General features: G+C 54.9%; 2 protein-coding genes across 2 annotated transcripts in view; one reads left to right on the forward strand and one right to left on the reverse strand.

The window, feature by feature from the left end:
• Nucleotides 1–1,076: 1,076 nt before the first annotated feature.
• Nucleotides 1,077–2,900, forward strand: Micos13 (mitochondrial contact site and cristae organizing system subunit 13). Its single transcript, XM_055617778.1, has 4 exons — nucleotides 1,077–1,169; nucleotides 1,702–1,879; nucleotides 2,024–2,078; nucleotides 2,669–2,900. The coding sequence occupies exons 1-4, from the start codon at nucleotides 1,141–1,143 to the stop codon at nucleotides 2,764–2,766; spliced, it is 360 nt and encodes a 119-aa protein (XP_055473753.1). The 5' UTR covers nucleotides 1,077–1,140; the 3' UTR covers nucleotides 2,767–2,900.
• A 1,473-nt stretch (nucleotides 2,901–4,373) lies between these two features.
• LOC129684560 (scaffold attachment factor B1) overlaps nucleotides 4,374–11,730 on the reverse strand; it is a 23,747-nt gene continuing 16,390 nt past the window's right edge. The window contains exons 8-22 of the mRNA XM_055617773.1: nucleotides 11,341–11,728; nucleotides 10,884–10,933; nucleotides 10,090–10,184; nucleotides 9,496–9,645; nucleotides 9,327–9,409; nucleotides 9,040–9,179; nucleotides 8,871–8,959; nucleotides 7,896–8,002; nucleotides 6,823–7,113; nucleotides 6,332–6,469; nucleotides 6,192–6,234; nucleotides 5,209–5,324; nucleotides 4,974–5,074; nucleotides 4,791–4,857; nucleotides 4,374–4,710 (exon numbers count right to left, since the gene is read on the reverse strand). Coding sequence (XP_055473748.1) covers nucleotides 4,581–4,710; nucleotides 4,791–4,857; nucleotides 4,974–5,074; nucleotides 5,209–5,324; nucleotides 6,192–6,234; nucleotides 6,332–6,469; nucleotides 6,823–7,113; nucleotides 7,896–8,002; nucleotides 8,871–8,959; nucleotides 9,040–9,179; nucleotides 9,327–9,409; nucleotides 9,496–9,645; nucleotides 10,090–10,184; nucleotides 10,884–10,933; nucleotides 11,341–11,728 — 1,988 coding nt within the window. The 3' untranslated portion in view covers nucleotides 4,374–4,580. The remainder of the gene's footprint in view (nucleotides 4,711–4,790; nucleotides 4,858–4,973; nucleotides 5,075–5,208; nucleotides 5,325–6,191; nucleotides 6,235–6,331; nucleotides 6,470–6,822; nucleotides 7,114–7,895; nucleotides 8,003–8,870; nucleotides 8,960–9,039; nucleotides 9,180–9,326; nucleotides 9,410–9,495; nucleotides 9,646–10,089; nucleotides 10,185–10,883; nucleotides 10,934–11,340; nucleotides 11,729–11,730) is intronic.

Genomic DNA, 11,730 nt, shown 5'->3' on the forward strand with positions numbered 1-11,730 from the left:
CCACCAGAGCAGAAAGGCCGACAGTGGAGGATGGGTTGATAGGTGCATAAGTGAATGGACGGATGGGAGGGTATGTATGTGTGTATGTGGATGGATGGATGGATGGATGGGTGGATGGGTGGATGGATCGGTGGATGGATGAATGAATGAATGGATGGATGGGTGGATGGGTGGATAGGTGAATGGGTAGGAGGTTAGGTAGGTGAATGGATAGGTGAATGAATGATAGAGTTGATAGATGACTGTTTGGATGGATGGGTAGGCGGGTGAATGTATAGATAGATGAATGGGTGTATGGGTGGCGGGCAGATAAACGGTGGGTGGACCTGAGCCTGCAGCAGCGCTATGAACGCAGTGTAGCATTCAAATCCTCTGAGAACTGCGCCATGATCTTGGGAGTCTGCAGTTTGACGCTGGACAAAGAGGCCTCCACCAAGCACTTATCTGCTCAAGCCGCACCTTACAGAAGAAGAGGGATCTATGCGGTTAATACCTTGTTGCCCACTTCTTTGCAGAGTTGGCCGCTACGTGCTTCCGCCCCTTCTCTCACTCAGCTGTTGCTCTCTTGCACCTGACCCTGGACCGCTCATTGTCAACCCCGTATCACATGACTCCGAGCCTACCTAGTGTGCTGGGAGAGGACGCCCTGGCATTGCTAGGCAACAACCTTAGCTAGGTTCCTACCGCCAGCTGTGGCCTTTGCCACGCCTCCTATGTTAAAGCCACACCCCGCAATGCTCACGTGGACGGAAGACCCCTTCCCTTTTCGAAACAATCCCGCCTTTACGTTGCCGTGGTAACCGCGTCCACGGCTTGCTTCGCCGCGGGGCCGCTCAATCCTTCGCGCGGGCGCGGGGATCCTATCAGCGTCGTGGGAGGGCTCCTTCCGTCTTTCCTCCAGACTACATTTCCCAGGAGTCTTCGCGGCCTAGCCCTTCTCTGGTCTTCTGCCTACTACATTTCCCAGAAAGAATTACGGCAGCCACGGCCCTTGATGTACTGAGTCTTACGCTATTGCTGCTCCCGAAGTCCTTTGCGGCTGATAGCAACTACATTTCCCAGGAGGCCCATCAGCGACATTAAACGGAAGCGGCGGGCGAATTGCTTGTCCTTGCACAGGGAGTGAAGCGAGAGACGACCATGGTGGCTCGAGTGTGGTCGCTAATGAGGTGTGTGGAGAATCGGGTAGGCCCTGAGCCTTTGGCAAAAGTTCCCAACTGCAGGCATCTATTCCTTGGGGTTTAGTGTTCTACCTTTGCGCACTTCCGGTTGTATGTGGCTCTCTCCCCACGGTCTATGGAGGCTTACTGCCAAAGCTAACTGGATCGCCTCTCTCCGAGTTCTCTCCCGGCCAGCCCTTACCACCTACAGCTTCAGTTGACTCTTCTGTGCAATTGGGATGCGTAGGAAATCTTGCCTTTCGCCTCTCTCCTAAGCTTTCATTGAGTAACACGCGGGAAGCTCCTCGGGAGTCCCGGGAAGGTTTTGTGTCTGGGATCCCAAGAGTCCACTGTTTCTCTGTTCTCGGCAGGATTTCGAATGACCCACCGTCTCTTTCTTTAAGACTGGGTTTACCACTAAAAGTCGTGCCACAAAGGCAGTGATCCTTGTTCCCCGGGCTTCCAGCGTGTCACCTGGTAAACTGTCAGGTCCCTGGAGACCCTGCCCCCGCAGCTTCTATCCCTTCCTATCTCCCTGCAGATTCCTCATCAAGGGAAGTGTGGCGGGAGGAGCAGTCTACCTTGTTTATGACCAGGAGCTACTGGGGCCTAGTGACAAGAGCGAGGCTGCCTTAAGGAAGGCGGAAGAGGTAGTGCCACCAGCGATGTACCAGTTCAGCCAGTATGTGTGCCAGCAGACGGGTCTGGAGATGCCACAGGTACCATGGCTGGGAATGAGGGTCGGTTCTGAGTGTCGTTGACACACTCTCCACCCCTGCTTGGTGGAGTTCTGTGTCTCTGGGTTCGGGGACAAGGCTGTGACCTATTCCTACATACCAGCCCCTGTGCTCCTTTCTTCCCAGCTCCCAGCCCCTCCAAAGATTAACTTTATGAACTTGCGTGACTCCTGGAACTCAGGTAGGCCCCTGTGCCCCTCCTTGGGGGATGCCTGGACACCCCAGCCTCTCTAAAGCCCTTTTAAACCTCACCGTTCCTTTCCACTCCTCCTTGTGTGCCTGTATGTCACCTACGGAGCTAAGTAGAAGAGACTGGGTGTCAGCCCATGCCCATGATTTCAGCACTCGGGAGGCTGAGGCAGGAAGACAGTGACATCGAGGCCAGCTGTCCTATAGCCAGGACTACACAGAGAAATCCTGTCTCAAAAACAGGAAAAGAACAGCAAGAAAGAAATCAAAGGATTGTAGTTGTAGCTCAGCGGTAAAGTCCTCTACCGCATGAGTCTGCAGTGTTAGCACTGGGAAGAGCTGAGGCAGAGGAGACTGAGAGTTCGGGGTTGCCCCTGGGCTACATAGTGTGGTGAGAACTGCGTTTAAAAACCTGAAAACAGGGCAGAGGGCAGGGGGGCAGTTTAGACCTGCTCTGAGCGTGTCCACGAGGAAGACCTGGGCCCAGTCCTGCTCCAGTTAGCACTCTCCCGCTCCCAGGGGCTTGGCTGAGCGCAGCTCGGCAGGGTGGGCCTCATCAGCACCCACGCGCTGTCCCTACAGGCATCATCTCAGTCATGGAAGCTCTGTCTGTGGCCCCCTCCAAGGCCCGAGAATACTCCAAGGAGGGCTGGGAGTACGTGAAAGAACACAGCAAGTAACGGATGCGACCTTCCCTGGTGTTATGGGGACGGTCAAGACCAGGATACCGCAGACCTGACCACAGTGGGAACTCCACTCTGAGGGCAGCTTCCAGCATTGCTGGCCCAATAAAGGACTTGGGAATGGTCCCTGACCAGTGTTCTGGTGGGAGCATGTAGAGCGCTTTTGAGGAACCTGCATTAGCCTGGGCTTTGGTGGTGGGTATTCCCCACTCCTGGCAGCCTTTGCTTTGTGGGGGAGGGCTGGCCAGCAGGGACCCCTATGTTCAGATGTAATACTCGGAACCTGGAACTTTTTTAACTTTAAAAAACTGTAGTGTGTCTAAGGTTTTATGTTGCTGTGACAGAGCAGCATGACCGAAAGCAGTCTGGACAGGAAAGGGAACTCTCAGGTCTCCTTCACTGAGGGAGGGGAGGTCAGGGCAGGGACCTGGAGGCAGGACTGAAGCAGAGGCTGTGAAGGTCACGGTAGGCTTGTTCCCATGATTTGCTCAGCCTGCTTTCTCATAGCACCCAGGACCAACTACCTAGAGTGGTACTGTGCCTCCCTCATAAGTGAGGAGAACCGTTGGCAACATGATGAAGCAATTCAGTGTCCCTCTTCCCATATGACTCTAGTTTCTATCACATTGACAAAACCAACACAAAAGCAACCAGCACACTGTGCTTGCACTGTCCAGATATAAGCTGCCAATCTTGGGTGCTGGGATCTAACTCATGTACCCCTAACCATTGAACCATCCTTCCACCCCACAGAAAGGCTCAAGAAGGTACTGTTGGAGGGAACCTGGATTTGGGAGGCCCCAAATAGGGGCTTCATTTGCCAGTGGACCAGTTTCTTTTGACAATATCACTGCCCAGACTGGTCGAAACCATGTAACCATGCGGGACCCCCAACCTTGTCCTCTGAAGGTCCCTTTTCCCAAGAACCCTGCCCCTGCCGCACCAGCTGAGGCCTGAAGAGTCCCCTCTCCCACAATTAGGAACTCAGAAGGCTGGGACTGGCAGCCAGGCCTAGAAAGGCTGGGCCAAGGTGGGAGGACTTGTGTCCACCCTCAGGCTCTGGATCACTCTCCAGGTACAGCTTTTGCCACATGGAGCTCTGCAGCTTGTCAGGTGTCTGCACCCAACAGGACACAAGCCGCCTAGGGAAGGGCCCCGGTTATTTATGCCACAGTCACAGGCTGGCAGACTCGATACGATCTTGTCCTAGGTCCTCTCCTGGCTGCAGAAAGCACCTGGCATTGGGTCACACTGGTGAACCTTAGAACCAGGGGCTGTCCCTGCCAGGGACCCACTCTGGATGCCATTTTCTCCTGTGCTTCGGAAGCCTGAGCACCCTCCTCCTCTGCCCTACCCTCGTCTGTAGCCCTCTCTGGCGTCATGTTCATCAACAACAGAATCACAGGTGTCCTAGTCACACATAGCACTAGTATCACCCCGAGCGTTAGACTCAGTGTGAGACCAAGTTAGCCAAGGCCCCAGGTGCTAAGGCGCAGAATGGACTAGGCTGGCCCCGCCTCTGGTTACGTGTGGAGTGCCATTTCTCCACTTCTCTTTCCTGATGGGAATGAGAAGCCAAACTTGAAGGTCTGAAGTAAAGGGCACATGAACAGAAACAACTTTATTACAAAAAAAAAAAAAAAACAACAACAAAAACAAACAAAAAACAGCAACAAAAACCAAAATGAAAACAAATTCACATCATAACAAGCTACAATATGGCAGCAGATTAAAAAAAAAAAATCCTTTGTACAATGGCGGGAGGGAAGTCCTGATAGGACATGGAGGTCACAGCTGGGTGGCATAGGTGCTCAGTAGCGGCGGGTGAAGCGGGCATCACTGGGTCTGCTGCCCCTGCTCTGTCCTCCGAATCCTCCCTGCATCCCTCCACGTGGGATCACGTGGCCACGTGAGGCTCCACCGGGAGCAAAGCTGCCGCGCCTAGGGAGAAGCAGGGGACTGTTGTCCTCTATTCAGCACTGCAGAGGAACCCTGCCCCTGCTTGGCAGGGTGGCACTCACCCTGACATGCCACCGCGGTTCATCATGTGACCAGGTCCCGAGTGTCCAGACATGTTCCTCTCCCCACCTGCAGGATGGAAAACATGCGCCTAAGCGGACAGTGTGGCAGGCATGTCGTACACAGGCACCACTGGCTTCGGCAAGCCCCACGCACCACACACCCCAACCCTACCCAGGCCTCACCTTGCCACCTCTTGTGCTCACGCTCCATCATGCCTCCGTCAGGGGCACCCTGCCATGCCCGGTCATCTTCAAGTCTCCGACCGTGCTCCCCCCAGTCACGTCTGCCCCTTGGAAAGAGACACCTCTGACCTCTGCTGCCACACCAGGCCCTCAGCAGAGAGTGTAGCTGGGGGGCTCAGGCTCCAACAGGCAAGGCTGACAATCACCCAGAACAAGCTTTAGTGGGGACACAAACCTGGGAGGAGGGGGCAGGCCCCTGCCTTCACTCATTCTTTTGTTTGAGCCATAGCCCCAGCCATCTCGAGAGTCCCGGCCATGGCGTTCAGGTCCTCCGTGGCGCTCAGGGTAATGCTGGATGACAAAGGGGCGAGGTCACCTGGTTCTGCTCCGAATACGGAGCAAGGTGGCCACTCAGTGTCCTCCCTCCTTCATTAAGGGTCAGGCTGATGAGGCTCCCCAAGAGCCTCCGCCTGTGCATGGCATCCTCGCTTCAAGAGTGAGACCAACGGCAGAAGAGTGAACATACTGACACTCCCCTCTTCCACATACACAGCAACTGCTGTGGTGCGAGGCCTTACTCCACAGGTCGTCCTAGATGCAGCTCAAGTCCTGGCTTATCAAGGCCAAGGTGGGAGAGATCTGGGATGCAGAGTAAAGCCCAGATCCCCTAGCGTCTTGTGGGAACCCTGGAACTCTGGGCCAGCTCTAGCTCTGCCTTCCTAACCCTCACGTCAGACACTGCCACTTGCCCTCCTTTGCAGAGGAACAACTGCACGTGCAAACTGTCAGACAAGTATCTGTGTAGAAGGCGGCGACTGAGGAATGAGTGCCCAAGGACCACAGACAAACCCTAGTGGCAACCTGGTGGCTGGACACCAAGGGCATAGGGTGGTAAAGGAGATGGTAGTGAGGGTCTGTGCAATGAAAGCTTGATGCAGTGGGAAAGCAACTGTGCAGACGGATGTGAAGGGCCTCTCAGGTCAATCCTCACCAGGAGTGCACGTAATGCTACAAACCTTGCGGGCCTAATGAGGCCCCTGAGCGTGCCACAGCAGGCACCTTCCTCCTGGGTGGAGTGTGGGTGAGAGGTGGCCAGCACCACGGCCACAGTTCAAAGGTGTAAGAGCAGCTGCGTACTGCTGGGAGCACTAAGCGGAACCACCCTTCCCTCCCGTGAGCCCTGGCCACCCCACAGCTGAAGTAGCGCCCTGTGCTCACCTGTCCTTCTCTGTCTCCCATCATTGACCGTGAACCTTCTCTCCTAAAAAAGGTGGTTTCAGTGAGACCCAGGTGGGGAGGGGGGGCTCGCATGCACACAGCCCTCCTCAACATGGCCAAGGGCCCACAAAGGGGCTCACCTATCCACGGAGTGGTTTGGGTAGCGACCTCGGTCTCTGTGGTCAAAGTCGTGGAAGCGATCCTGGCGGCCAAAGTCTGAGTGGTAGCGGTCATCCAGGGCGGCCCGCTTAGCTTCTGGCCAGTAGGCATCATCACGCCTGTGAGGGGGTGAGACAGAGACATGGTATCAGCACCCAGGAGGCACCAAGAGCTGGGAACAAAGCCTGCGTGGCTCCAAGTCCCAACTGACAAGAGCTCCCCTTGTGGAAGGTTTCATAAACCCTTGGGACAAACATTCCCACCTATGCCTCAGCCCACTGTGGTGCTTAGCGTCCCTGTCTTTGACAGGCCTTCCACTCTGGGCTGACACAGCATCTTCTCACATGCTGTTGGATGCAGGAGGCCCTGACTTAGGTCAGTGAGAGACAGACACACATGGCCTGCAACCAGAGCCCTGCCATCCCTGAGCACAGATCTATGTAGTCTGGAGCCTGTATCTCTAACTGCTCACCGGCCATCTACATCGTAGGGCCTGCGCACAGCAGGCCGGCGCTCCTGTTCGTAGCGCAGTTCCTGCTGACGCCGAAGCTCCTCTCGCTCTCGGTGGATACGCTCCTGCTCACGCCTCCGCTCCTGCTCCACGTGCATGCGCTCCCGCTCCAGCCGCTCCCGCTCCATGCGTTCCCGCTCCAGCCGATGGCGGTGGAAAGCCAAGCGCTCTCGGGCAATCTCTAGCCGCTCTCGCTCCTCCCGCTCCCACTGGGCCTGCAGGCGCTGCTCCCGCTCACTGCGTTCCCGCTCCCTGTGAGAACAGACCCAGGTGAGGAGGACCAAAGAGGCAGAAGCCTCGCTGCAAGGGGTTGGGGGCAAGCTGGGGACAGCAAGGTCAAAAGCCGGAACAGGTTAAAAACAAAGACAACACTCCATGGAGGGTGGGTCCTCAGTGCTACAGCGGACACCTCCTGTCTGCCCCTCCTTCCATCCTTTTCCAAAGCAGGAATGGCATGAGTGCCCTGAGAGCTTGGCCTAACTGACAGCCAAGCTCACAGCAGCCAGCACCCCTTCCCCAGCATGCTGAACCCAGAGTGAGGTTTGGAGACTGTCTGCCGTGGCGCCCACTTTCAACACACACTCCCCAGAGCAAAAGTCACATTAGAAACTGTCTTTCAGCCAGGGTGTAGTGGCACACACCTTTATTTTTAATACCAGCACTTGGGAGGCAGAGGCTGGTGGATCTCTGTGAGTTCAAGGCCAGCCTGGTCTACAAAAGCTAGTTCCAGGACAGCCAGGACTGTTACAGAGAGAAACCCTGTCTTGTAAAAAACCAAAAACCAAAATAAAAACATAAAACCAAAAAGCCTCTTGACAGCCTCACGGCACCAGTGCTGTGTCCAGCTACCCAAAGTAATTTTTCCCTGATCCTTTGTGGGTGAGTGAGGTCCTTGAAGTGCTCTCTGAATATCCTCACTGTCCTGTGCCCCTGCTGTAACTTTCTATGGTCTGAGAAGGGTGAAAATACTCCCCGTGGCCACCTCAGCCAAGGCCCTCGAAGCCCCGCCCACTCAGTGACACTGGCGCACTCACCTCCGCGACTCCGAGTCTCTAGACTTTCGAGACTCTTTAACCTTGTCAAAGGACACAACAGATCGCTTCTCCCGGCTGGCCGACTTTCGGTCCTGACTTTTAGAGGCCTGGTTCAGCAAACAGAAAAAAAGAGTTAAAGCAGGAGGGATAGAGGCAAAATGCACACACAGGGACAGCCACTGCCTGGAGAAGATACTCACAAGAAGAACCAACCCAACACAAATGAAATGGACTAAAATTGGTCTTTCTTCCCATCCCCTTGAGGCAGGGTCTCAGCGGTTAACCCTGGATGGACCACGCGGTCCTTCTGGCTCAGCCTCCTGAATGCTACGCCAACACGAACAAGCCCCGGGTGGGCTGAGTCAGAGCCCTTTTCATCTACACTGAAACTTTCTGGCTGTGTGTCTCGCTTAGCCCTGGCTGGCCTGTGTTAATTCCACCTGCCCTTTACTCCATGGTCCCTGTGATCCTCTCTGTGCACAGGTGTGATGGCCTCTGCTGAGACCTGGCCAGAAATCTTGGATGACAGTCTATCTATAGTCTGCTTTCGTCACTCAGCAGTGAGCCGTGCTGGGCTTCCAGAACCCAAGTCCTTGGTTGCTAAAAACACATGCCAACCCTAGCCTGCTGCCTTCCGCAGCCTCCTGTGGCTCCAAGGACCCTGGTGCTGTGTGCAGCCTGTGGTCTTCACGAGGCTTGGCCCAAGTGGGGAGGCCCTGGGGATGCCAGACCCGTCTACTACGGTGCTCAGGCTCTTGTGAGTTCAGGATCTACCACAGTCTGCAGCTGTCCCAACAGTGGGCTGCCAAGAGGCAGGGACTGGAGGTGGCACAGAGAAGCCATCAGAGCAGCAGCAGGTAGGCTGCTCTAGAAGCCATGCCATCTCTCTACATTCTAAAAGGCAGCAAGCACCCCTCAAAGGCAGCTGTCCAGGGATCCCAGGGCATCAAGCCTTTGGCAGGTGCTGACACTCACTCTCTCTTTGGACCCTGACGTCTTCACACTGATAACAGGCACACCTTTGGACTTGTCCATCACCACAGTGCGCTCAGTGCCACGGCTTCCTGTAAGCAGAGGGAAGAAGGGATGAATTCAGACAGTCACTTGAGCCAGCACCTGACGGGACTTGGCTGTCACCACCTACCTGACTTGGTGGTCCTTGAGCGCTCTGAAGGCCCGGGCTTCTGCTCATCTGCGTCCTTGCTCTTCTCTGCGTTTCCACCATCTCCCTTTTTGGCATCATCTTTTCTGTCAGCTTTCTCGTCCCTCTTAAGGTTGGCTGACCTAGGACCAAGCGACCACAAGCTTCAGAGCAAGCCTCAGCAGGCAACAGCTACCCAGGTCAAGGGGATGGAGGAGGTACGCTGAGGGGAAGGGCGTTTATGTATGTTGGTGGCCGGTGATGACAGCTCTGCTGATCTATAGGAATACCTGTCACCGGCGCTGGTCTTCTCCTTCTTACTGTCCCCATCTCTCCTGTCAGGCACTCTTTTGCCAGTGGGCTCACTTTTGGCCTGCAAGAGAGTCAAAAGCTAGTGCCATCATGCACTGGCGTGGCGGCACTGCCAAGCACCACCAACTGCAGCACAAGACCACTTACCTTTTCCACTGAGATCATCTTGCCATGCAGCTCAGTCTTGTGCAAATGGCTAATGCACTTTGTAGCCTCTTCAGCTGTGGACATAGTAACAAAGCCGTAACAGCGAGCTCCGGGACTCCGGGCATTTGTCACAACCTTAGCACCCACCACCTGGAAGAAAACAGACCACTTTAGTGAAGACAGAGCTGCAGGCACAGACCCAAAAGCCACAGTGTAGGGCAGGGGCTTCTGACTCCCCTCAGCAGCTGGCACTGGAAAGCAGTGCAGCCATCCAATGGAAGGGCTACCTTGCTCGAGGTTCTCAAGGGGACTGGGCAGGTGCTATGCAAGGCTCTGCCTGTGCTCCTCTAACAAGGTTTAAACAGCATATTGGAGCAAGTCACAGCAGAGGACTGAATCATGGCACAGTCACACAGCTAGACAAGCAGGCAAACGCAGATACAGTAACACAAATTAATGACATGAGAGGCAGTGCGAGTCCTCTGCCAGCACCGCATTCACTGCTCATGTGGAACCCTGGCTCTGACAGTGAGCTCCAGGGTGCCCCAGACACAGATGCTGCGATGCTCTCTCTCTTGGGCAGTGGCGGCTTACCTTCCCATATCTGCTAAAAAGGTTCTTGAGATCCGTGGCTCTGGTCGTAGATGAAAGACCACTAACCCAGAAATTCCTACCACAGCTGCTGCGACCTGTGCAAAGGAAAATTCCAGTCAGAACCTCAACAGCCAGTGCTCAGCCAACCCCAACACTTTGGTGACAAGTGCCTAGGACCCAATGACACATCAAGGCCCAGGAAACCCTTCCATTATCAATGTTGGCCTAGCCACAGGGCAGTGGCATGCACATATGACACTGAAAATGGATCTCAGGACCTTGCAGCAGTCACGAGTTATGAACAGCTGACCCACTCCAGTCCAAGATGGCTTCTGCCCATGGAGGAGCCAGGGCAAGGTTCTGATGTCTTTGCTGCCACCTTTCTCCAGGCCCATGTTCTGCCTCCCTCCACAGACCCTGCATGTCAGAAGTGTGGGCCTGGGTCTGTCATTTTCCAGTCTGCAAACTTGGTTTGTTTTTTTGAGACAGAGCCTTGCTAGGTAGCTCAGGCTGGCCTAGAACTTGCTACCCTCCTCCTGCCTCTGTCTCCAAGGCTGGGAGGAAGGGCCTGGGTCCCCAGGGCCTGCTCAGCAAGGGACTTGCCGCAGTACCTGACAACTCAATCATACTCAGAGAACATGTCAGCTCAGGACCAAAGACTGTGAACATACTCAGGGCCCACAGAATTAAAGATGGTTAGGGTTGTGCATGTGTGCGTAGGTAGGGAAACAGCAGCCACGATGAACTTGAGACCCACCATACTCCAGGAAGCTGGTGTCACCTCAAGGACCTACCCTTCTCCTCTCGGGAAAGCCTTTTTGTTTCCGAGTCATCTTCGACAGAACTAGAGACAAGAAACAGTGTTACTCAAGGGGCTGCAGCAGGGAACAAACCCAGAGCCCTAAGGACCCGCCAAAGCTGCATACCTACCCGGCACTTAACTCTCAAAAAGGACACCCCGACAAACATGTTTTGGAAATCTGACCTAACATTAAGATTTCATACCCACAGGAGTTAATTAAGTCTCTGCCGGGCTAAAAATAATTAAGAAGAATTAAAAAGCAAAGAACTGTGGCAGGTTGAGGGGGGGAAAAGATCATAGAACCAGTGTAAAATAAACAAGAAATGAAACTGCCTGAAGGAGCTAGCTGGGCAGCATGGCTGCCGTCTGCAGGCTCTAAACAGCTCATGTGTGTCGCTAGTAACAATGAAAGGAGATAGCGTCTGGTCTAGGACTGAGAAGCAACAAACCTCATTTTCTGATCAGCGCCCTCACTGGCTGAGGACTCTTTAGGAGCCGCAGAGACGTCATTACAAGCGTCAAAAGCAAACTTCTTCACGTCGTCTTTGCTATCTTGGGGTTCGGGGCTCGGGGCTGCCGTGGGCGCTTGCGCCAGCTCCTGGCTGGCGGCCTCCGAGAGCTGGGCAGCCGTGCTACTCTGCTCAACTGGCTCCTCTAGCCCTACAGGCTCGCGGTCCATCACGGTGCCTCCTCCCGGCGCCTCCGCCGGCTCCCTTTTCACTACTGCTAACGGGGCGTCTGCCTCGCTCCACTGACACCGAGTGCTTGGAGACTCAGACTCGCTGCTTCGGGCCAAAGCTAAATCTCCCTCCTCCTCCTGCTCCTCTTCCTGCTCTTCT

Source organism: Psammomys obesus, unplaced genomic scaffold (genome assembly GCF_907164565.1).
Source record: "Psammomys obesus unplaced genomic scaffold, mPsaObe1.curated_primary_1811, whole genome shotgun sequence".
NCBI classification, from domain to species: Eukaryota; Metazoa; Chordata; class Mammalia; order Rodentia; family Muridae; genus Psammomys; species Psammomys obesus.